The sequence below is a fragment of the Oreochromis niloticus genome, linkage group LG5 (genome assembly GCF_001858045.2).
Source record: "Oreochromis niloticus isolate F11D_XX linkage group LG5, O_niloticus_UMD_NMBU, whole genome shotgun sequence".
Taxonomy (NCBI): Eukaryota; Metazoa; Chordata; class Actinopteri; order Cichliformes; family Cichlidae; genus Oreochromis; species Oreochromis niloticus.
Genome location: NC_031970.2, coordinates 30,375,981 through 30,398,141, shown reverse-complemented (window position 1 = coordinate 30,398,141; position 22,161 = coordinate 30,375,981). Strand labels below are relative to the sequence as shown.

At 42.1% G+C, this 22,161-nt stretch overlaps 2 protein-coding genes across 7 annotated transcripts; one reads left to right on the top strand and one right to left on the bottom strand.

The window, feature by feature from the left end:
* The first annotated feature begins 35 nt into the window (after positions 1-35).
* LOC100702706 (actin-related protein 2/3 complex subunit 4) lies at positions 36-2,630 on the top strand. Its single transcript, XM_003442659.5, has 6 exons — positions 36-192; positions 758-876; positions 1,199-1,310; positions 1,402-1,497; positions 1,860-2,030; positions 2,110-2,630. Exons 1-6 carry the CDS (start codon positions 190-192, stop codon positions 2,113-2,115), a joined length of 507 nt encoding a protein of 168 aa, XP_003442707.1. The 5' UTR covers positions 36-189; the 3' UTR covers positions 2,116-2,630.
* Positions 2,631-3,778: 1,148 nt separating this feature from the next.
* Positions 3,779-19,422, bottom strand: pfkfb4a (6-phosphofructo-2-kinase/fructose-2,6-biphosphatase 4a). 6 transcript variants are annotated; one of them, XM_003442661.5, is made up of 15 exons: positions 19,182-19,422; positions 10,600-10,716; positions 10,373-10,469; positions 10,214-10,280; positions 10,039-10,113; positions 9,906-9,962; positions 9,707-9,828; positions 9,393-9,600; positions 9,127-9,273; positions 8,933-9,037; positions 8,206-8,335; positions 7,184-7,246; positions 7,023-7,087; positions 6,354-6,409; positions 3,779-4,801 (listed from the first exon to the last, which is right to left on the bottom strand). In XM_003442661.5, exons 1-15 carry the CDS (start codon positions 19,234-19,236, stop codon positions 4,795-4,797), a joined length of 1,371 nt encoding a protein of 456 aa, XP_003442709.2. In that variant the 5' UTR covers positions 19,237-19,422; the 3' UTR covers positions 3,779-4,794. The 6 variants fall into 6 exon arrangements, with proteins under 6 accessions (XP_003442709.2, XP_005450286.1, XP_025763233.1 ...); XM_005450229.4 differs by lacking the exon at positions 19,182-19,422 and adding an exon at positions 11,700-11,977; XM_025907448.1 differs by lacking the exon at positions 19,182-19,422 and adding an exon at positions 11,219-11,291.
* Positions 19,423-22,161: the final 2,739 nt, after the last annotated feature.

The window sequence follows — 22,161 nt, the reverse complement described above, 5'->3', positions numbered from 1 at the left end:
AAAAATACACTCCACCTGGGCGGAGAAATAAACGCGAACCGTGACATTTGCGCTGGGTGGGTAAAAACTATTCATTAGACTAAGACTTGCATCAAAACGAACACACCATAGATTTTCTTGACTATGTAGGATTTACGGAAGAGTCGTCCCAGGCGTGGCTGAGGAACTTCCGTCTTTTACAGGTCAAAAATGGTAAGTCTCCAGCACAATACTCAGCTTTATATTTAATTATTTAGCCAATTACCCCAACTAACTACTGCCACATTTACCTTAAGATTAGCTAGCTAGCTGTGTGTTCCTTGTAGACGTGGTTTCTGGTTGGCTGCAGCAAAATGAGATTACGGGCATCCTTGATACGGTTTGCAGAAACAGATTGACTGAGCTGTCTTTTCCTCTCGTTTCCTTTTCTGCTCGTTTCTGTGACCACCACAGTTTGTCCTTAAACTGTGGAAAAACTGGTATAAACAGTAAATAATTTGGATGAGCTGCAGTGTCGATCACCTGAAGGCATCACATCCTCTTCTGCATTCATATCGCAGACAGATCTACACGTAGCTACGTAGCATTAGTAGATACTTGTTCATTCTGCCTGTGATAACAGATAGCTGTCAAGTGAGACTTGCACACGGATTATTGTCATGCGTAACCTTAAATACCAGTCCCTGCTGGGCGATTTACCTTTATTCAACTGGAAGGATCTCATTGCATGTGCCCGAATCCTCCCAGGTATTGACCTTTTTATTACTTTTCTCCTCAGACAGCGACTCTGCGCCCCTACTTAAACGCTGTGAGGGCCACCTTGCAGGCAGCCCTATGTCTGGAGAACTTCTCCTCTCAGGTGGTGGAGCGCCATAACAAGCCAGAGGTGGAGGTCAGGTATGTTTAGCAGCACTCAGTTGAGTCTCACTGGTTTGTCCCCTGCTGCTTCCCACCCTGTGCTTCCTCATGTTTCTCCTGCCCTAAAGATGTGTGTAGTATGATCAGCTGCTGGCAGACGAGTTCAGTCATGTGCAAACTTGCATAAGAAAATCAAGGAGGGAAGAAAAATGGCTACAAGCAAGGGCAAGGCTTTAAAGTTGGACTGAAGGGACTTGCCTCAGCTTGTTCGCAGGTGTCCTTCCCGTTCAGTGTTGCGGGGTCTCGAGCATAACGTTGAGTTTCACTGTGTTTAGAAGGACTGTTTTTGCTGTTGTTACAGGAGCAGTAAGGAGCTGCTGCTTCAGCCGGTGGTGATCAGCCGTAATGACAAGGAGAAGGTTCTCATCGAGGGATCCATCAACTCCGTCAGAGTCAGTATTGCTGTCAAGCAGGTCAGTAGAGCTAGCATGGTTTTAACTTTTATTGTGGTTATGACTTTCCAGAATATTCTAACACTCTTTAAAAACTACTGATCGACTGCAGGCCGATGAGATCGAGAAGATCCTTTGCCACAAGTTTATGCGCTTCATGATGATGAGAGCAGAGAACTTCTTCATTCTGCGGAGGAAGCCAGTAGAGGTAAGAGACAGCGAGTGACGAAAGAGAAATCAGTACTTATTAACAGTATCAGAGGAAGAATACCACGTAGAAAACGAGGAAGTGTGGGAGCTTTTTAAATGAGTCATAAAGCTCTTCATGCATGCATGTTTTAGATACATCATACAGACAGTAAACACCTCAATAGAGAAGATCCAGAAGAGGGTTGGTGCAGCAGGGGAGGATGTTAGGGATGGGGGGGAAGTTGGAGCAGATGATCCGCTGTGTTGACCCCTAAAGGGAGCAAGCAAAAGAAGGAAACAATAATAAATATCTCAGTAATTACACTAGCTTTAATGCAGTAACACAAATGGTGTCTTTTCTTTTTTCCACTCTTATTTTAGGGATATGATATTAGCTTCTTGATTACCAACTTCCACACGGAGCAGATGTACAAACACAAGTTGGTGGACTTTGTCATCCACTTCATGGAGGAGATCGACAAGGAGATCAGTGAGATGAAACTTTCAGTTAACGCCAGGGCCCGTATCGTTGCCGAAGAATTCCTCAAGAATGTAAGTAACTTGTTCTCTCCCTGCAGCGGCTCCGCTTTTATTATTGCCTCGTGTTAATTTGATTCTATTGTCTTTACAGTTCTGATGGAAGCGTTAGTGTTTGCCCCGTGCCACCCTGGGAATGTTCCAAGGGCCACTCAGCACAAGAGTGGAGAGTTAAAGGAGTAAGCAGCCGACCCGAGAGGAGAGGAACGTGACCAATCTGGCTTTGATACCCTTTGATTACCCTTTACACCCGAGTGTCTTCCTGTACTCATGAATATCAATGACTGTACATAATGAAATATTTACAGTTTCATTTTCAGCCACTTAGAACAAATCCCCAAACAAAGGCGGGTCCTTAAAGTATTAATCAAGTTGATAACCATGAGTACAGGATCACTGAGGCTGTGCTGTTCCAAATAAAACTCACCAGAATTTTGTATTTTTTTGTCTGTGTGTTCTGTTGCTGTCGTTTTAAATTTGTCTCCAAATTTTCTCTGTTCAGGACATACTTGTTTGTGGAAGTGTTAAGTCACACGTAGAAAGAGCTCACTGTAAAGAAACTGCCATCAGTCATGCAAGAAGATACGGAAATATAATAAAACTCAGTTGTTTATACCCGTTTGTGTTTGAAAGCTGACGTTTTTGCTGCGCTGTTGCTGTTCCTATAAATGGATTTGCTCTGTTTCAGAGGAAGTTGTTCTTAGCCTGCCCTTTAACCACATTTTGCCTTATGCGTAGCTGCTGTGCGCCGTTTCAGCCCCCAGGAAGGGGAAGTGCAGGCAGGGTGTGAATCGTTGCGTCTGACGGTATTTGTTCACATTCACAACCTAATCCGAATGTGTTTCTGTCCTGGCTTGAAGAGGATGCAGCCAAATTAACTTTACAATGATGGCAAGATAGCTTTGCAACTTCCCAAGTTTCCATTGTGATACCATGGTTCATGCGTTTGACTGTGCATAAGTGTTAAATCACCCCATATTTATATTTTGCTAAGAAAGTAGGAAATGCAGCGATTAATTGGAAGGTATAAACGCACATAGAAATACTTTTTTTAAAGGCAGAACAGCTTGTAAGTCAACATTTGATTTGATCACCATTATTCTTAATCACAGCCTGATGTCTTTTAGGTAAGCTCTCTTGTCATTTCTTTAATGAGTCTTTAGAAATAGTTCTGCAGGCTTCTTGAAGGACATTCAAAGATGATCCCAAACTGCTCGAATAATGTTGATAATCAGATCATTTCCAGATGGTATTTCCTGGTTGATCAAAATCTGATTAATCTGTTTAAAATCCCATCAATTTTAACAAGATCTCTAAAACCACTGGATGAAATGCAACCCTACACCATGACAGACCCTCCACCGTGTTTTACAGATGGCTGTAGGCACTCACTGTTGGACCTCTCCTGAAGACCTCTGTACATATTGATGATTTGACGTTTTTGATTTGGCTCCCTCACTCCGAGACCTGTTGCCACTGATTTTCAGTCCAGTCCTTGTGTAATTACTCGCCCAGTTTCCTTCAATTTTGTAAGCACACACTGCACAGCATGTTGGCCACACAGAAAGGCCCCGTCCAGATGATGGAGTCAACCTTAGGACCTTGCTGTGAGGCAACAGTGCTAACCACTGTGCCGCCCACAAATAATCCCATTATCAAGAAATAACCACAACACGAACCAGTACTGCACTAAACCCTCATAAAGAAACCCATCACAAAAGGTATGCAGTCACAAAAACCTCAAGTGAGAAGACAGATCGGAGTGGTTGGCTTAAAAAAATAACATCTTTATTATTGTGTAGTTGGGATGTACATTTTTTTAAAATCTTGACCCAAAACACCAACTTCAAGCTAATATTGTGGGGTTTTTTTTCCTGTTTTGCATGTTTAATGCTCTGATGTGTTCTTCAAAGAAACGAGTGACGAAAGCATGTGAGTGTATTTTCACTGAAGGCCCGTGTGTGGAATCATCATTTACATAAAACATCAGTTTCAGCTGACACTGTACAAGCAGATACTGTACACCACATAGCTAAGGAAAGCTATTACACCAGCCAGCCCTACAAAATGAAATGGCTACTTGTTTACCATTAAAAATTATTGACCCAGTCCTTTAATCTATCACTGAATCACCACTTTAAAAATAGTAAGCTGTTGTCCGAGTAGGTTTGCGGCCTACAAATTGCACATTATCACTGAAGACAGCTTCACATCCGATGATGATTGCACGTTACGGTTGCATATCAAAAACATGGAGCGGAAAAAAAAAAAAAAAAAAATCACAGGATTAATACTTCAAGACACATCACAGTAACTTTCAGTGTTAGTGCTACTGCTGCGCAAAATCAACACAATGAAACCACACTGAGTACAGTAACAGGCAGACAGGAATCTGCTGCGTGAGCCAAGTGTTTAACTCCCCGCTGTGCAAGACAATACTTTGATTCATAAATAATTTGGACCAGCGATGCCGAGGGCCCCGCTGAACACCGAGGCCCGGACACTCGCAAGTTCCTCAAAAAATTATGCTTAAACAAGGGGTAACAGAGAAATGTGTGTGTGTGTATGGCGCTGGTGGAGGAGGAAGGAGGAGACACATTAACCAGATGGTCACCAGTGTGAGGAGGTTGTGCACATTTGGAAAGGTGAAAAAAAAAAAAGGAAGAAAAAGGAGGAAGGGGAAAGGTCCGGCTTTCAGCATCACCGGGTTCCAGCCAGCAGAGGTATCAGAGATGAGGAGGGACGGTCTGCAGGGCGTCTTTGGCCGTACGGTGGACGTTCACGTTCTGGAAGAAGGAACGCAGCAGTGTCAGTGTCCTGAGTGAATATACATGAACACAAACCCACTTTTATCACAAGTCACCAAAACAAGGACTCTTCTTTTACTGGGGTGAAAAAAAAGAAAGCCTTTTTTCTCTCTCTCTGTCAGTAGATGTTAATGTTTTTGTCTGCTGCTGCTGTGACTGCTTCCATCAGTTTTCCATCCACTGGCATGCAGGACTTTTTGTATTTCTTTTGCCCAAGGCACCATCTGGAGAGCCCCATCACCATGACAGTCACTGGCGTGAGCAGACTGCCAAATAATTGGTGTCTGGAAGTTGGTAACTACATGTTTCTCTAAACCTCACAGCAGCTCCTGAGACAAACCTAAAATGCTTGTTACTACTTTTTCTTTACTTTAAATGTGATTTTTTAAATTTCCTTTCTTCTTTTGTTTAATTTTAATCAGAGAGCCTGGTTAAATCAGTGCAGACAGAAATCTGTGACTGGCACAGTGAGCGTTTTGTTTAGCTGTTTGCTATTCACCCCAGTGGAGTCTTTGCATATGAATGACTGGGAGAAATCTCAGAGTCTCCTGGTTTGCACTGCAGAATGGGAAGGGCGCTGCACTGAACGTTTCATGTGTACACAGAAGAAGATACGAAGGAAATTTCAACGTTTGTTTGATCTCCCTCTGATATCAGTAAGAAACACCCAAGTCAGCGTTCTACACCCATTTTAAGTCTTTGCCAATTCATTAATATCAAACAGTGAAGCAGATTTCATGCCATGCTTTCTAAAATGAAGCACAAAAAGAGTGTGATAAAGATACATGAAATGGAAGTGTAGTTTATTTAAAAACAGTCAACAGAAATAGCTTCCTCTTAGTTCTGATCAGTGACGTGAAAAACACTGTTAGTCTTCACATTGTTTCACAAGAAAAGTGTAATTTCATATTTCCAGGATCTTCAGTAGACAGTGTTAGGACATCTTAACAAATTAAACAGGAGCTTATGTGCAAGAGTTTATGTGCAAATATAGAGAAACTGCACCACTTGGCTACGTCACAAAGTGCTAACCTTAAGAGTTTCCTGACTGCTATCAACAAAAATATAAAGTGATGGCACACCATTAAAAGTTAACGTGGTTAAAAATCAGTTCAACAGACAGGATCAAATAAACAACATGTGTTCACTGACTGCACTTCAGAAGGTGCTGGAGTGTCACTGTTTCACAGTCGGGAGTACAGCATCAGTTCAAAAACACCTTCATTTGTTGTTGTTGTTTGATTGTTTTGTTTTTTTTTTATTCATTCTCCAAAAATAGGAGAATGAGCTTGTCACAAGGTCCGTGACAGGATTAATAAATGAAAAATTACAAACTGGATTCCAGTCGATTACCACCATCATCACGTCTTATTATTACAAGAGAAGGAAGAACAGAAGACAAGAAGAGTGGAAAGAGACTCAGTCAGGGAATTTTTTTTTCCTGAAGGTACACTGTGGGTTCTGTGTGGGTAATGAAGGACTAAAGGAGGGGGAGGGTTGGGGGTGTTGGGAGGGGAGGGTACTGCCTCACTGGTGAGATGGCACTGTTAGCAAAGCTTCCTCTGACATCCGCGACACGTCTACGTTCTGTTTGATAAAAAAAACAGACAAAAAGGAGGAGGGATCAAAACACAAGGGAGACATGAAATCCACTGGGCACACACCATGTCAAAGACTTGGAATAATGCGTCACGTTTAAGGTTTAAACGTTTTTTTCCCCCCACACGGATTTATCTGTTTTTCCACTTGTGCGACAGCATCAAGAAGAAATGAAGCCACTGTATGCACATATTTATGGTTTTGCCAATCTAGTGCAAAAGTTAAAAAATAACGTAATCTGAGCGCTCTATCATAACACACAATTCATGCAGAGCATAAAACATTCACTGTTGTAGTATTTGTTATGCAGAATTCATCGCTGTTCAGAATCAACTCCTGTTAGAAAAAAATAATAATAATAAAAAAAATGGTCCACTTGGAGGAATATTTACCTAAAGGGAATGAGGGAGAATGTGAGGAGCAGTTAGTCAGTGTTTCATTAATCTGTAACCAACACAGGATCTGCCAAACGAGCCTGCTCTGCATCGATTACGAAAACATGGAAATCAGAAAGAAGCACCACAGTGAGCCGCCTTACCTGTGAGAAAGCAGGCTCTGCTGTATGTGTCTGTTTAATGTGTGCGTGTGTCATGCTACCCACCGCTGGCCTCTCTCTGTGCGTGTTCACTGCGTCCACGTTTAGGCTGATGGACTCCACTTTACAGCCTAAGCGTGCAGACAGAAGGTTTGTTTGATTAGTTTATGTGGCAGCAGATGTATATTCAGTTTGTACATTGCACATTGGCACGACAGCGGACCTACCGTAGGCCACCGGTGTCAGCTTCAGCACCGTGTGCAGCGGGCACTTCAGATATGGAAGCTCCTCTGTATGGAAAGATGAGTTCATTAGAGCACCACCGTATAAGTACACACAGTGCTTTTCACATATTTAGATTCTTTTAATAGTGGGTGCAGGTACCCGTGCATGTGCATGCTAAAGGAGTCACATGCACACTTTTTTAAATGAATTAATAAAAGATATGATTCATCAGGTAGTAAACAAGTATTTTGTGATGAATAAAGAATGGCTCCAAATCAGTTCTCTCTGCTTTCTTTTCCTGCAGATGGACTCCAACTCCACGTTCTTGGACCTGCAGTTTACTTTGTGCAGCCTCACAACAAAGACTGCTGTCACAGGCTGCACTAGTTAGAGGTGGCTAATGATATTGTGGACTATCTGGGTAACAGCAAGGTAACTTTCAAAATAACAGCGAGGACACTGTCTGCTAGTAAACTCATCATGGATCATTATTTTGGAGGGGTGAAAAAAAAACCCCTTAATCGCTAAATACAATATGGCAGTTTTTAATAGCCCTCAAGTACAGTGTGAGTGTGAGACAGTGACACAGTGAAGAATTCTGAAGTGGAGGAATTATTGAAATAAAGGAAAAACAGAAATGAGGTCAGTCAGCCACGTACGTCTCCAACTGCTCACTTGAAAAATGTGTCACAGCTTTATGCAAAACACGTCAGTGCACAAACCTCTCATCCAGCATCTTAGTTCAAAAGACTCTAACCCAACCAAGAAGGTCTGTGAGGCACAAAAGTTAGTCTGGCATGTGAAACTGCGGAAGCAGCCGGGGACCGGACTGAAACGCAAGACATGCACAATAATTCGTCTATCACTCTGCCTTCAATAGATGTGAACAGGAAACTGAGCAGATAGCTCCAGGAGCTACCTGATCTATAATAAAAATGTTGTGTGTTTTACACTAAACTGTGTCCTAAAATTATTTTTCTCTTACACCTCTCAGGTTTCTTGACATTTCAGTTTGAAGACTGACCTGCTGTTTTGTCCAGAAAGTATGCCAACAGGCAGCGCATGACCGCTTGATGACAGATGACCAGAACGTTCTCCTGCCGCTCCAGCTCCATGATGACGGGCTCCAACCGCTGCACCAGGTCCTCATAGGACTGAGTGCCACAAAACAACGGAAAAGGCAAAAATCACTGACAGAAAGCACGGTGCAACCCTCAAAACAATATAAAAAACTGAATGTGTAAAATAAGACTTTCACTTGACACTGACACATCCTGCAGAGTAATTAATTCACAGGTGGACAGGATGACATCTGAGCAAATGGAAAATCCATACAGGCTGTGTAAACTAACATTGGCTTTAATGACATTTCCTAAAGCATGACGTCACCGCCCGATGGGAAACCAGCTAATGCCCATATCCATCTTCCTGTTACAGATTAATGGAGAGGTAATGGAATGAACTAAAGGTGAGAAAGGACCAGCAGGCATTGAGGTCCACCTCAAACCACCTGATCACATATATTTGGCACACACACACACAGACTAATGTTGAAGCCTTTGTTTACTGTTAAGCCAATACTGTCTGAGAAGCTGAAGCTCATTAGCACAGAGTAGGCTGCCAGAAGCCATTAAGATAAAATTAGATCATGTTTGTGGTTATCAGAAAGAAAAAGAGCACTTCATTATACCCACAAAGCAAAATCCTCTCTGCATTAGCAATGTTCCACATGTTAAAAAGTAGCCACTTACCTCTCCTTTTGGATAGCGATAGCGATATTTGTCCTGGTCTCTTAGTGCAAACTCCAGAGGGTAGTTTTTTTGGATCTCTTCATACATCAACTCCTCGCACACACCCTAAAATGCACATACAGGTTAAACTTCAACACAGAAGCACAAAAAGGTAGTCAACAGTGATGTGCGGAAGCCAAGAGAGCATCACCTACAGCATCAATCTCATTCAGGACCTTCCACTGTTCATAGGGCACATTGAGAGCTTCGGCTGTCTGGATGGTTCTCTTCATCTGACTAGTCCAGACCTTGAGGTCGCTAATGTTTTGCTCCTGGATGAAGTGGCTCAGCTTCTTAGCAAACTGGAGGAAGAAAACAAAAATCTTTATTTATTTATTTTCACAATAGCTCATGCAGTCAGGAGGAAGACGGGTAAGGGTTTAGAAGACATTTTTTCTTTGATTGTAAAGTTTCGTTGTACCTCTTTCCCTCTAATCGTCAGACCCGAGTCTCCTCCGATACGACCCTTGACGTTTAGCTCGCTCTCCCCGTGGCGGCACAGGTAGATGGAGCGGGGTGTGATGTGGATGTTCATGAGGTAGTAGACAATCCGGCTCTGGATGTGGTCCAACACTCTATTGACCAAGTACCGCTGACCAACGTCCATGATTTTAATGTAGGACAGATCTCTGAGGGGAGAACACAGACAAAATACAATAAGAAAATGTTTTTTTAAGCTGGTTACTCCCATAGTTTTGCAATGGGGACACAAACCATCACCAGGTTCCACCTCACCTGTCCTGAACCTCATCCAGTGTCTCGTACGAGTTTTCATAGCACTTAATCCGCTTCATGAAATCTTCCACTGCTTCTTCTGTGTTGCAGTTGGTGTAGTCCGGGCTACCCAGTTTCACTTGCTAAAGCAGAGCAACAGCAGAGGAGTGAGCCCTGCATCTAACGAGTCAAAACAGTGCCAACAAACACAGACACTCACCACTATGTTCTCCTGTATGACATCTGGGTCTTCACATACTGACTCCACAAAGAACACCTGAGGGAAGACGGAAGACAGAGTCAGTGTGACCGCCAACAAAACCCGAGCACTCACTTTGAGCCCGCCAGGATACCTTAAAGCCATTCTGCTCCGCAAACTCCAGGATGGTCTCCCTTCTTTCTCGGGTAGTGTTTGTTGCATCGAACACCTGTAGTAACACACAGATTATATGAGCTTTTTAGCACTGCACCCCATATCTGAGCTAAAGAAAATATCTCAGCCTGTTTGATAATTAACATATGACCCACCGCAACCTGGCCTCCGTCTTCTGTGAGGTACTCCCGCACATCGTTCAATGCCGCTGAAGCACACTGTCTGTGAAAATCACAGACAATCGGCCACAAAATGTTACATGATTAGTGATTAAATAACTTGTTAAGGTAGCATGATGCCAAAAAAACCCTTACCTTCTGATCTTTAACCCCTCCTCGTTGTCCGGACGGAAGAACTCAAAGGACTTGTAGATCTTTACAAACTCTCTTCTGTACTGTCCAACATTAAACTCTAAAGAGAAAAAAATGGAGGCAAAAGCTATTTATTTTAATTGCACTCAAAACACTCTCACTGCTGCTTCTGCTCTTGTGCATAATTTTACTAAAATCTGACACACTATTCAACTCTATGGCACATGTACCTCTGGTGGGCACTCCGATCCAGTTGAGATAGCGGGTCAGCTTCTTGGAGATGTAGGTCTTCCCTCTGGCAGGTAGGCCCACGGTAACAATGAGTGTGGGACAGTTGGTCATACATACTGAAATGAAAGAGATCAAAGAAGCTTCAGTCCTGAGCTGACCCCTTACAATACGAAAGTCAAATTTAAAAACACGCAGTTACTCAATCAAGACTGTCAACAACCAGGTTTGGGGATAGATTAGAAGACTGGCTCCAAATGCTATCTTTCATATTACACAATTTATAAAGATATAATTTGAACGTTAGATTGGCATTATCAGAATGTGTGTGCCTGCGTGGTGCTGATATCTTTCATCTTGATAAAGTCTCTCCACCCTGACAACGTGGAGTGATAGACAGAAGTATAACAGAGGTCACAGTTGGTGTAAGATGTGTCTGGGGTCTTGTGAAACAGCAATTTTACTGCACCAGACATCTGGAGAAAGCCAGCACACTGAGCTACTGCGTACACAGGTGACTGGGCCAGAGAGCAGTCAACCACTCACCACATGCTCATTATTTTAAACTCCGCTCATTCCAATAATCCTCTTCGAGTCAGGCCACAATGAGGAGACCCTCACCGTGCTGCGGAGCGCTGGTAAAACTCAGCAGCACAGCCACACGGCGAATGAGCCGCATGACTGCGGGGACACAATTCCTGTTTACAACCGGCGGTCGACACAGAGGGACATCCCTCGTACCAGTTCTTTCTCCTCGATACGAGCAGCCCTCATGTGCGGCGAGCATCATGTGAGTCCTTACATAAGCGTGCGAACCAGATGGCTGCTGCAGCAGAGAGACGTCTGCCCTCTGCGAACTGTACCCCCCGCGGTAACGGCAGCTACACAGATACCACACAGATATTAATGCGTACTGTCCCAGCGCTCGTTATTCACGGCGGGCTGGCAGCCTCTACACACGCGCTCACGCGCACGCGGAAGAGAGAAAAGAAAAAAAGAAAAAAAAAGGGTTCCGGAGAAACAGTGCAGCACAACCGCTGATACCCTTATGACCACAAACAGAATATATTCAAGCTAACTGTTGTCGCCACGTCATACGCACCCTTCCTTTGAGAAATGTGTTTTTCAGGAAGGCCGTTTTTATACGGCATCCAAATCTTCTTCAGGGGGTTTTGCGTGAGCTCCCGCGGATTTGTCGCTGCTTTGTCCTCCATTCCGTCTTGCGGTGAGGTGGAGGTAGCCGCGGCGGCAGCAGGAACACGGGGCTTCTTCCCGTGATGCTGCTCTGAAGGTGACCGGTGCTTCATCCGCGCTGGTGTGCCGGGATGGAGACGGCGCGAGCGCTCTCTTTCTCGTTGCCACTTGTCACGTGACCTGATCTGCCGATACCAACAACCCCGGCAGTTGGACGTAATGATCACAGCACAGGCGCAAAACAATTTTGTGCTTAAACGTAAGTTTTATATGTTTTGCGCAACCACAAAACACAATCGTTGCATAACTAATAATTATTAATAACTGTGAAACTAATAATTACCCCATACCAAACAATTACGGGACCAGTATTGCCGATATCAATATTGTTAACCTATAAAGGCAGCGTATTTAAGGGAGAGCAGGGTGTCATGATTTATGACATGCATCACGATCAATTTGCAAATTATGAACACACTTTAATAACAATTAAATCACAGTGACGTTTACTCTCCACAATGACACACCTTTCAGCTTCTCATGTATTTTGAAAATGAGTGCCTGTCTCCAAAACGCTTTGGGTCAACTTCTGTTATTTCACTGTGCTATAGGCGAGAAGTAAAACAGACGTGACACTGAACACAAAAAGGTTCAGGGACTTTTTAGTGCAGTATTTGAGGTCTAGTTTTTCATTTCCACAAAATAAATAAATAGACAAATAAATCAGTGGGCTACATACTGAACTTAAAAGATAGAAACAAGTGTAAATCCTACTGCCCTAATTTCAATCCAGTACCAGTAGCAGCACTGACATGTGCATCGGCTCACCTCTAAACAGTTTTAAGCTCAAAAACATATCTGGCTGGTCTTGATTTTAATGGTCTCTTATGATCAGCAGCATCTCATTTGGCTTAAAGTGCTCACAGTGACATTGGATCACTGTTGTACCAACCAACCTCTCCTAAGCTTTACATAATGAAGGGCTGCTTTGACATTCTGCCATAAAACATTTTGATACAGTTTTGAATTCATTGTTCTTTCAGTAATTGCAAGGCACAGAAGCACAGAGACAGCAAAGCAGTTTCAAAACACGATTTCCACCACCATGCTTCACAGTTGGTACTGGAGTTTGGCATCTGCCTTGCTCCACAACTTCAGCTTTCTTGTCATCTGTCTACAGCATGTCCCAAAAGCAGTGTGTACCATCAGTGGAGGGAAAAGACTTTAGACTTTGTTTCCATTAATTTTATTTTTTTTTAATAACATTGGTTTCTTTCCTAATTAATTAATTAATTAATTAATTAATACATTTATTAATTAGTGATAATTATAATTTTAGTAACAGGCCTTGTATGACGCTATGGTTACTTTAATAAATTTCCTGTATCGCCATCTGGATGAGGCCAAAGATCATGCTCGGCTCCTATTTATTGACTTTTCTTCAGCTTTCAAAACTACCCAGCCACATCTCTTAGCTGATACTTCTTAACCCAGGCATGTCCAAAGTCCGGCCCGCGGGCCAATTGCGGCCCGCGGTCCAGTTTTAATTGGCCCGCAAGTAATTTTATAAATTGAATAGAATATGGCCCGCACTCCAACTTTTGCTTGAGTGTATTGCACTTCTTAGTTTTAACACCAGGGGGAGCTGCTGTTGATCAAGGCAGTTGCTCCACCAAAAAGGACAATCACAGAAGAAATTTACTCTCAAGTTACTAAACATGGCAGAACCAAAGAAGCGAAAGATAAAAAGTGAATGCAGAAAATTTCAGACAAGGTGGGAGAGTGAATATTTCTTCAAAGAATTCATGGGGAAGTGTATCTGTTTGATCTGCGCTGAAACTGTGGCAGTTATGAAAGAGTATAATTTACGACGTCATTATGAAACCAAACATCAGGCCTATGCATCCTACACTGGTGCTGAGCGAGAGCAGAAATTAAAGCAAATGCTAGCTCTCCTGCGGGGTCAGCAACAGTATTTTTTTTTCGTGCTCAAATTGTCCAGGAAAGGGCTCCAATAGCAGCTATGAGGTCGCCCAACTCATCGCAAGACATGGCAAGCCTTTTTCAGATGGAGACCTCATAAAACACTGCCTCGTTAAAGTCACCGAAATAATGCGCCCGGAAAAAGTGCAGGACTTCAACAACGTCAGACTCGTCAGCCAACATTAAACTGCAACTGTGTGATAAAGCTGTGCTTTTGATTTTTACTCCATCGCATGTGATGAGAGCACCGATGCCACAGACGCCGCACAGCTACTAATTTCTTTGCGGGGAGTGGACGAGAGCACGAGCACTTTAGGTGAGTAAAAATATCTTCCACAGTACCCGTGTGTTAATGTGCAGGTACACATGCTTCAAATATCAATAATGCGCATCAATTCTGTCACTACCCTGCTTTTGCGCACCGCTTTCTTATATGCGTTTTTCTTGTTAACACACAGAGTACACACCGCTGTGCACAGCGCACGCACACGCAAGTCAGCTGATCTCATCTGATGCAGATTTGCTCCTTGGTCAAGTGACATTTGTCCGGATTTTTGCCACGATCAGCACCGCAGCTGGATGGCCCGATTTACATACCCAGCGCAGCTGATACTCACCAGAATAATTGACTAAAATTATATGCACTCCTGTTATTAAGTCCAGTTCAGTCTGTTAATGTTGATAACCGTTTCAAACGAACGTTAATAGGTGTGTTGCTAAGCCTAATAACTTAAATAACAAACTTGAAATGTACCCGTCCCATTTTCCCCTTTATTGTTTTTTCTCTGTGCTGTAAATATTCCCTCTAAGAAGAAATCTGAGGCTGCTGTTCTGAGAATGAGCTACCAAAGCTTTTTCTGAATAAATCAATAAAGATCCATTTATGGAAAACTGTGATGAAGGCAGTTTTGTCTTTAATTATATTCAACAATATAACACATTTGACCACTTTTAAATGATTTTTAATACAGTAAAGTTAAGGTTATATACCTAATTTCTAGTAAGTGGCCCAGCCCCTCCTATATTTTTATGTATGTGGCCCTCAGCGAAAAAAGTTTGGACACCCCTGTCTTAACCAGTTTAAACTGGATTTTAATCTTGTTGGTTGGATTTAAGACTTTTTTGGGCTTGTTGTGGATGAGTCTGCTTCTTTGTGTTTAGTCATTCTTAAAGATCAACACCTTGAAAAGTAAGGACATGGTAACTGACTTCAGGAAGCCATCCCCCCCATCCTCCACTAACAGTAGTAAATGTTGCTGCAATTGAACTGGTGGATAGTTTTAAGTATTTGGGGGTTGTTTTTGATAACGTTCTGTCCTTTGAGTCACATTTTGATGCTACAGTGAAAAAGGTCCAACAACGACCGTACTTTTTAAGGAGATTCTGAAATAATGATCCTTTTTTATAAAAGTTTCATTGAATGTGTTTTAATATTTTGTATCATTGCTTGGTATGGTAATTTGTCTTTGACCAATAAGACCAGACTTAGTAACCTTAATAACCAAGAGACATAGAGTGCCTTTTATACCTGCTGCTATTATCATGATTAATAACACAAAACCATAAGCGTTGTTGCCATCACTACTGCACATTGGACTTTGTTGATGATAACACTTGGGCTATTCTCTCTGGGCTGTTTTTGTGTGTGTGTGTTGTTTCATGTGTGGACATACTGCAAATCAATTTCCCATTGGGGACAATAAAGTTACCATTGAACCACTGAACACTGAATACTACCTTTACTCTAAACTATACACTTTGTTGCCCATTTCCAGAGTGCATGTGATGCCACTGGTGGGAACTTTGCAGGACACTCACTCCTGAAGAATGAATCACCAGTCTTGAATTTTCTCTAGTTGTATAGTTTGCCTGATTGTGGACTAATCAATGCCCAGGTCTTTAGAAAAGCATAATAACAATTTGACAAAGATCCCGTAAAAGCTATCACAACAGAAGCATGCTTTACACAACTAGTACTTCTTGAGAAGAGCAGACTTTGTCAGCACAAATTTTGTTTGCGTGTATTTAAATGGAGGGCAGCCTAACTCACATTTCCAGGTTTACATCCTCAACTGGAACATTTGAATCCAAGGTAGCTTTTGGAAAATTCATACCCCAGAGGTCCGGGTTACACGGTGAGTGTGTTCATAAAGGTCAAGTGATCTTGTGTTGTTTATTTACTCTAGTTATGTTGGTTTATAAATGAGATTTAGATGAAGGTCAGAACCCATTTTATAAGCAATCAATGCTGAAAAGACAGTAATTACAAATGCTTACTTTTAGCTGAAAGGTCATAAACCTATGTATAATGCTTAAAACAAAAGATAAGAAAAAACTTACATATGATGATTAGGAGACTCAACAATTTGTGTTATCACATATCATATCATATCAAACATATCATGTTTGTATTTCAAATGCACTCAGCGGAGTACTGATAAGGAACGAGACGTTTCCTAGACATCAGGCATGTAAACGTCATGCTTTTTCACTTTCTTTCTTCTTCTTCATTTATGGTTTTGAACTTCTACATAAACCCACTAAAGAAAACCTAAAAGTTCTACTTTAAATGGACCTCAATAGACCTTTGTAGCCAAAAATGTGCTTTCACTTTCATCCATTCCTTTCATCGCTGTGTAACCTGGCAAACCCATTTTCAGCATAGTTCTCTCCACCTTTAACCTTTGACCCAATTCGCAGCAAGAAAAACACTGTGTGTGCGTGCAGTGTCTTTGGGAAATATGTTTTAGTTTTAATTGAGTACAGGGTTTGGTGTTTCCCGATTCAAATGTATGTGTCTGTAAAATGTAATAAAATAACAGTAAATAGTCCTGAAGCAGCAACTAGCCTGGTCATGGTCGAGAGATAGCCATGACTAACTAGTCATGGCTATGCTCCTGACTCCTCCTGACTCTTAAAGGTGTGGAGCAACAGGATGACACTGTGTATAATGTGGGATTATACACCACAGCACTGCTTTGAGTTTCGACTCATTAGCCATAGTCAGAGTGCACCTATTGCATTTTCATACTCACAAACAGGCCTGTCCAAAAAGGCCAGAAAAAAAGTGTGTAGATACAGACAACATTAATAATGTCTATTTCTGTTTCAGGGTTCTTCTGCTGTTATGTTCACTGTCACAACGTGAGGCTTACTTAGGAACTTCACTCAAACCATAGTTTTTGCACTACGTCAAACATAAAGTGAAAAATGTCTTTTTTTTCACATTTTATATGGCAAACAACCTTTTTTCCCCACATGCTCACACTCTTCACTCCACTCCCTGACAATGTCCATGAGATGGCAGTATTACACTCCATCTGTCCTCATCTGTAAGTCTGCAGTCTATCAGTATATTAAACTTTGCTACTGGAATCAAACTCACCAGCCTGAAAACACATCTCACCGGTGACTTTTTTTTGCAAGTCCAGTTCTTTCATATATGCACAATAATGTGTTAGCTCATGTGCTGTCCATCTCAGGTGAACAGAGTAAAGCAGTTGGGGGAGTGCAAAACCCCTGCAGTGGAAACAGAACTTAGCACACCACACAGGCATTAAACATAAAAACTAAACAGTTTAGTTTAAATCACAGCAGCGGTGTACCTAATATGTTTTTCAAGGCTCTTTACACTCTCTGGTTTGCTTCTTGTGCTTATGTGTTATAATCGGAGGTGGGTAGTCACTAATCACATTTACTCATTTAAATATACCTGAGTAACTCTTTGGAAAAAAAATCTTTTAGGAGTAGCTTTACTGCACCGTGCTTTTTAATTTTACTTGAGTAATATTATTATGAAGCATTGCTACTCTTACTTGAGAAAAATGTCTGGCTACTCTACTCAGTGTAACTTCACAGCATGAATAATAAACACAATTTAACCAAAAATGCATGAGACACAGACACAAACCTACAGTTTATGTCAAGTTTCTTTTCACAGTTTCTACTTAGATGTATTATTTTTTTAATCATGTTATTAATATCTCGTTGTTGTTTTTGGCTTTTCAGTCTTTCAAATACCAACATTTGCACTAAACTTTATATTTTTGTCTGTTTATCTCATTTTTTAAACATTAAATCAGATGTTATGATCAGTTACTCAGTACTTAAGAAGCCGTTTTTTTTTTTTTTTACTAAATTCTTTTTTACTCTTGAGTAATTTCTTGAACGGCTACTTGTACTTTTACTTGAGTAAAACTATGATGAGGTAGTGCTACTATTACTTGAGTACAATTTTTCGGCTACCCTACCCACCTCTGGTTATAATATACTATTTTCGAGCACAGAGTCGATCGTGATGGGGTAGCAACAGGGCCCTTGACCTAAATATGCTCTGATGGAGGTTTTCTAATTAAATAGGTCCTCCACGCTCAAATTCCCTGTCTGCTAGTAGACTATAATATATGTCAGGTTCATCAGGTCCACGAAGAAATGGCACAGTAACTCGTGATTTATTTTTATATTTCCAGCTGTCAACATGCTGCAGTGCAAAAAGTTTTGACAAAAACCGCAAAACTGCGTAAAAGTCAGCTAGAAAACATCAGATGAGGAATATCTGCATACAGTTGTAAACGGCCTATCAGAAATCAGCCACAGACAATCCTCCACTGACACTCATCTGCTTGGCAGGAGGTTCTCGCACGTTTTTCAGAGTCGTCTTAAAAAGCTCCACTGGAGAACATGAACAGGAAACTGAGCTGAGCCGGGCTCCTCCTCCTCCTCCCAGCAGCTGTCAGGCTCTGATTGCAGCTAACCGCCTGTAGCCTGTAACATACTGGACAAGTCATTTCCCGATATAGTAGTGGACGTTAACATTACACTTGGTAGTAAAGTCGGCATTGGCCGTACAGGGAGTGTGAGGGAGCCCTCAGCTTATTACGATCGAGGATGAAGCAGACACGAGCGTCAGGCTGCGGTTAAATCGCAGCGTGATCTGGTCAATCACAACAAACAGCCATAAAACGCAAACCATCAGCCTCTCCAGCAGCACCACAGGAATCAGTGTAGGACCATGACAGCAATCAGAGCCCGGTGATGACACACACTAATAACCTGGGAGATGTGTCGCACGCACGCGCACAAATCTTAACATTGTCGTTTTGTTGTTTTTTTTTTTTTTTAATATTATTTTATTCCAGCAGCAGCTCTAAAACACCCAGCCGGCTGTAGCTGTGAAGCCGCTGCTGTTCCAAATAAGTCTGCCAACTATTTAAGAGAAAAACCCGGAGACTGTCGCCAGCTGCTGTTATGTAGGGTAAAGGTGAAAGCGCCAGCACACCAACAGGCATCGACTCTTGTTTACGTCTTTAAGGGCTGCCCCTCGCTGTCCTACGCTGTCTGTTAAAGGAGAACAATTCAAAGTGCTGAACGAACGGATCCGAGAAGCGTGGAAATCGACGCCTCTTACCCGCTCTGTCCTGGTTCTGCGAGAGCTTGGACCTGCTGGAGCAGCCTCTCATCATGGGCGTCCGTCTGATGGAGCGCAGTGCCTGGCGGTGTGTACGTGCGTCCAACAGCAGCCAGCGCCACTGATGCTCACTGTACACACCCCCGATGTGCGCGCGCGCGCGTGTATGTATGCGGGAACCTGGAGTCAGGAGGACGGCTTTCGACAAAAATGGGTGTAATGAAGGAGCAGCCTACCTGCCTTATGATCCTCCTACACCCCACCCACGTTTAGACTGTCCGGAACGTCCTTACCAGCCCAACCCTTACAGGCAGAGCAAAAGAAGAAGGACTGGATCGGCAGCCAACTTTGACAGGGATGGCGGTATGTGATATTTCATTCAAAAAACAAAACAAAACAAAACAAAACACAACAAAAATGCCTGCACAGCATAAACCCAAACCTATATATATCATGAACTGGTTTGGAAAATAACCATAAACGCGCAGTACGTTGGTTTGGTTTGCAGGTCTTCAGTGGGATCATGGTTTAAAGCCAGCCTCGCGACTTGGCGATGACATTTTCTTTATTTCCACAGTCACATATATGAGGGGAAGCCGACTTTCCAAGGTCTGACTTGTGTTGGACTTGCACAGGCCCATGCACTCAGAAATCACTGTACTCTTGAGTCAGATTCTCTAAGCTACAGTTAACTATAATATTACTATGGGCTTGTTGTTACTATAACTTATGGGTATAACCAAATCGTATGGCTTAATTTTACTTACAGTAAAATTGATTTTCTAATAAAAAAAATTACTATCAGTAAAACTGATTCTCATTCCAGCTGAGGGGGTACAGCGTCTGCACTGCTGGGACCCATCCACAACACTGCAGCTTATTGGGGTTTCACCTCATCTGCTTTCACGTGACACTTGGCTTATAAAATGCACAGTTCAAGAAAGAATCATTCAATTACACAGGCCTCCATAGTTCATACCATAACAATAAAAACTCAAAAATCATTCAGTTTATGCTGAATGTGCTCTAATATTTCTTTATCCTACTTAGTCATAGAATATTCTGCTCAAATAATACTAAAAAAAATGAACCATGTCACGTATTTACTGCTGAAAAAAGCCAAATCATTTTTTTTTTAAAGTTTAAAAGCTTTCCAGGAGCTGTCATACTTGCAGAACCTGTTCTCTGTAGCTCAGGAAGACTGCTCCTCCTTGCCATGATGTAACTCAGCCAATACTGGTGGGGCCTGTTGTTTACATTCCTGCTGCGTTTAATTGGACAATACACAAAGGAAGACTCCTGGTATAAAATGGTTTTCGGAGAGTTATTGCACCGGTGACGGAAAGAATGGAAAAAAAGACTACAAAATATGATCAGTGCAAGATGAATCACACCAAATGGAGACCTGAGATCTTGGAGAGATTCTCGGTGGTTCCAATGGTGCTAACATTTATTTTTGTGCTTCCTTTTCATATTTTTCTGTGACAAAACCCAACTTAATTTATTTAAAGTTCTAAGACAACAATTGTGAAAAAAAAGAAAAAGAAGTGAAGGCGCATCTAAGTATCAGTTATAGCTGCAGTAAAGAATTCTCCGATCTTCCATACAATGCTATGAAATGAAGCACACATGCACTGAGCTACCAAGCACTGTGACCCTCTGGAGATAACATAAGCATCATGTGACCTGCCTGTGAGGACTTGAGGCTATTTTGGTGGCAATGATGATACCCTTAACTATAATAATGATGGTGAGACTAATTGTCGAGCAGGAGCCTGCAAATGCAGATCTGTGAATAAAGAATAAAGACAGCCTCACATACAAAAACACAGAAAAGATAAGATAGGATGACACCGGGGAAATGACGAGGCATGGGCAGAAAAACACGTGGAAATGGAAACGACCAGGACTCGGGAGGCTTCACGTACAACACAGACTATTCATGACGGGGTGGAGAAGAAACAGTGGAAAGTCACGTAACTCTCCACCGACCTTCAGCACATTCCTCCCTAAAGGCTAAAGAGATCAAACCACTCACCCCACTCACCCTATGCTCCTGCTGTTAGCCTCGCACCCCAAACCTCTCACAGTACACTAGGATAACCACATTTTAAAAAACTGTGTTTGATAACAGCAACCAAATGACTCAAAGACATAATTTGTGATCCCCCACTGGGGAAACAGACTCCAAACTTAGCAAGCATGCTTTTATTATTTTTACCGTCACCTTTTTGGTGTTTGCAACCCTCTGCTTTTGTGGAATTACGCAAAAAAAAGGAAGTGTTCAAGACACTGTTATGTCAACATCATGTTAGTAATTGAGACATAGTGTTACATCATGACTGGACTTGTCTCTGTGTTATGGAGTGATTAGCACAAAAACATTCCCTCCCTTAATTCATCACAAGGAAAAAAAACATCCTTTGCAATATGCTGTAATATTCCACTTGGGGAAAGCTGAGACTTTATTGTTTTATTCTCAGAACCTCTAAACTTCTTATGTTCACAGAGGCCCGAAGAAGAGCTGTGCAGTCCCGCTGACAGTATGGCAACATCCCAAAGGCAGAAAAGCCAAGCAGCTTTTTATGATCAGCGTCCCCTTAACACTCTCAGCATCACATGATCAAAGTGGGCTAAAGGTTGCGATCATAAACATGAAAATGTTGACCTTTTGCAGTTGAATGACATGTCAGATGGCTGCGTCCCACAGAACTACTTCACTGCTCCTATTAATAGCAGCCTGACAAAGCCTGAAATACACGATACTAAAAAGAAAGAAAACATGTTGCCACATCCACAGGAGACGTGTCTGTCACACGAAAACTCCTATTTTAAGTTTAGGAGTGTGTTTAGAACCACCACGTGGAAAATCTTAGCATCTCTGTGAAGTGGATTCACCCAACATAAGAGGTTTCCTTTCTCCCTGCTGAGGTTGTATTTTAAAGAGAAACTGTACCCACAATTTACTGGAAGCATCTTA

Bases quoted from the DNA above. Each gene is read 5' to 3' on its own strand.
- LOC100702706 (XM_003442659.5), top strand. The intron at 877-1,198 runs GTATGTTTAGCA...CTGTTGTTACAG, and splicing joins AAGCCAGAGGTGGAGGTCAG to GAGCAGTAAGGAGCTGCTGC. The intron at 1,311-1,401 runs GTCAGTAGAGCT...GATCGACTGCAG, and splicing joins TCAGTATTGCTGTCAAGCAG to GCCGATGAGATCGAGAAGAT.
- pfkfb4a (XM_005450229.4), bottom strand. From the start codon at position 11,904: ATGAAGCACCGGTCACCTTCAGAGCAGCATCACGGGAAGAAGCCCCGT. The intron at 10,281-10,372 runs GTAAGGGTTTTT...TGATTTTCACAG, and splicing joins GAGGGGTTAAAGATCAGAAG to ACAGTGTGCTTCAGCGGCAT. The intron at 9,038-9,126 runs GTAGGTGATGCT...TGTGCATTTTAG, and splicing joins TCCTGAATGAGATTGATGCT to GGTGTGTGCGAGGAGTTGAT.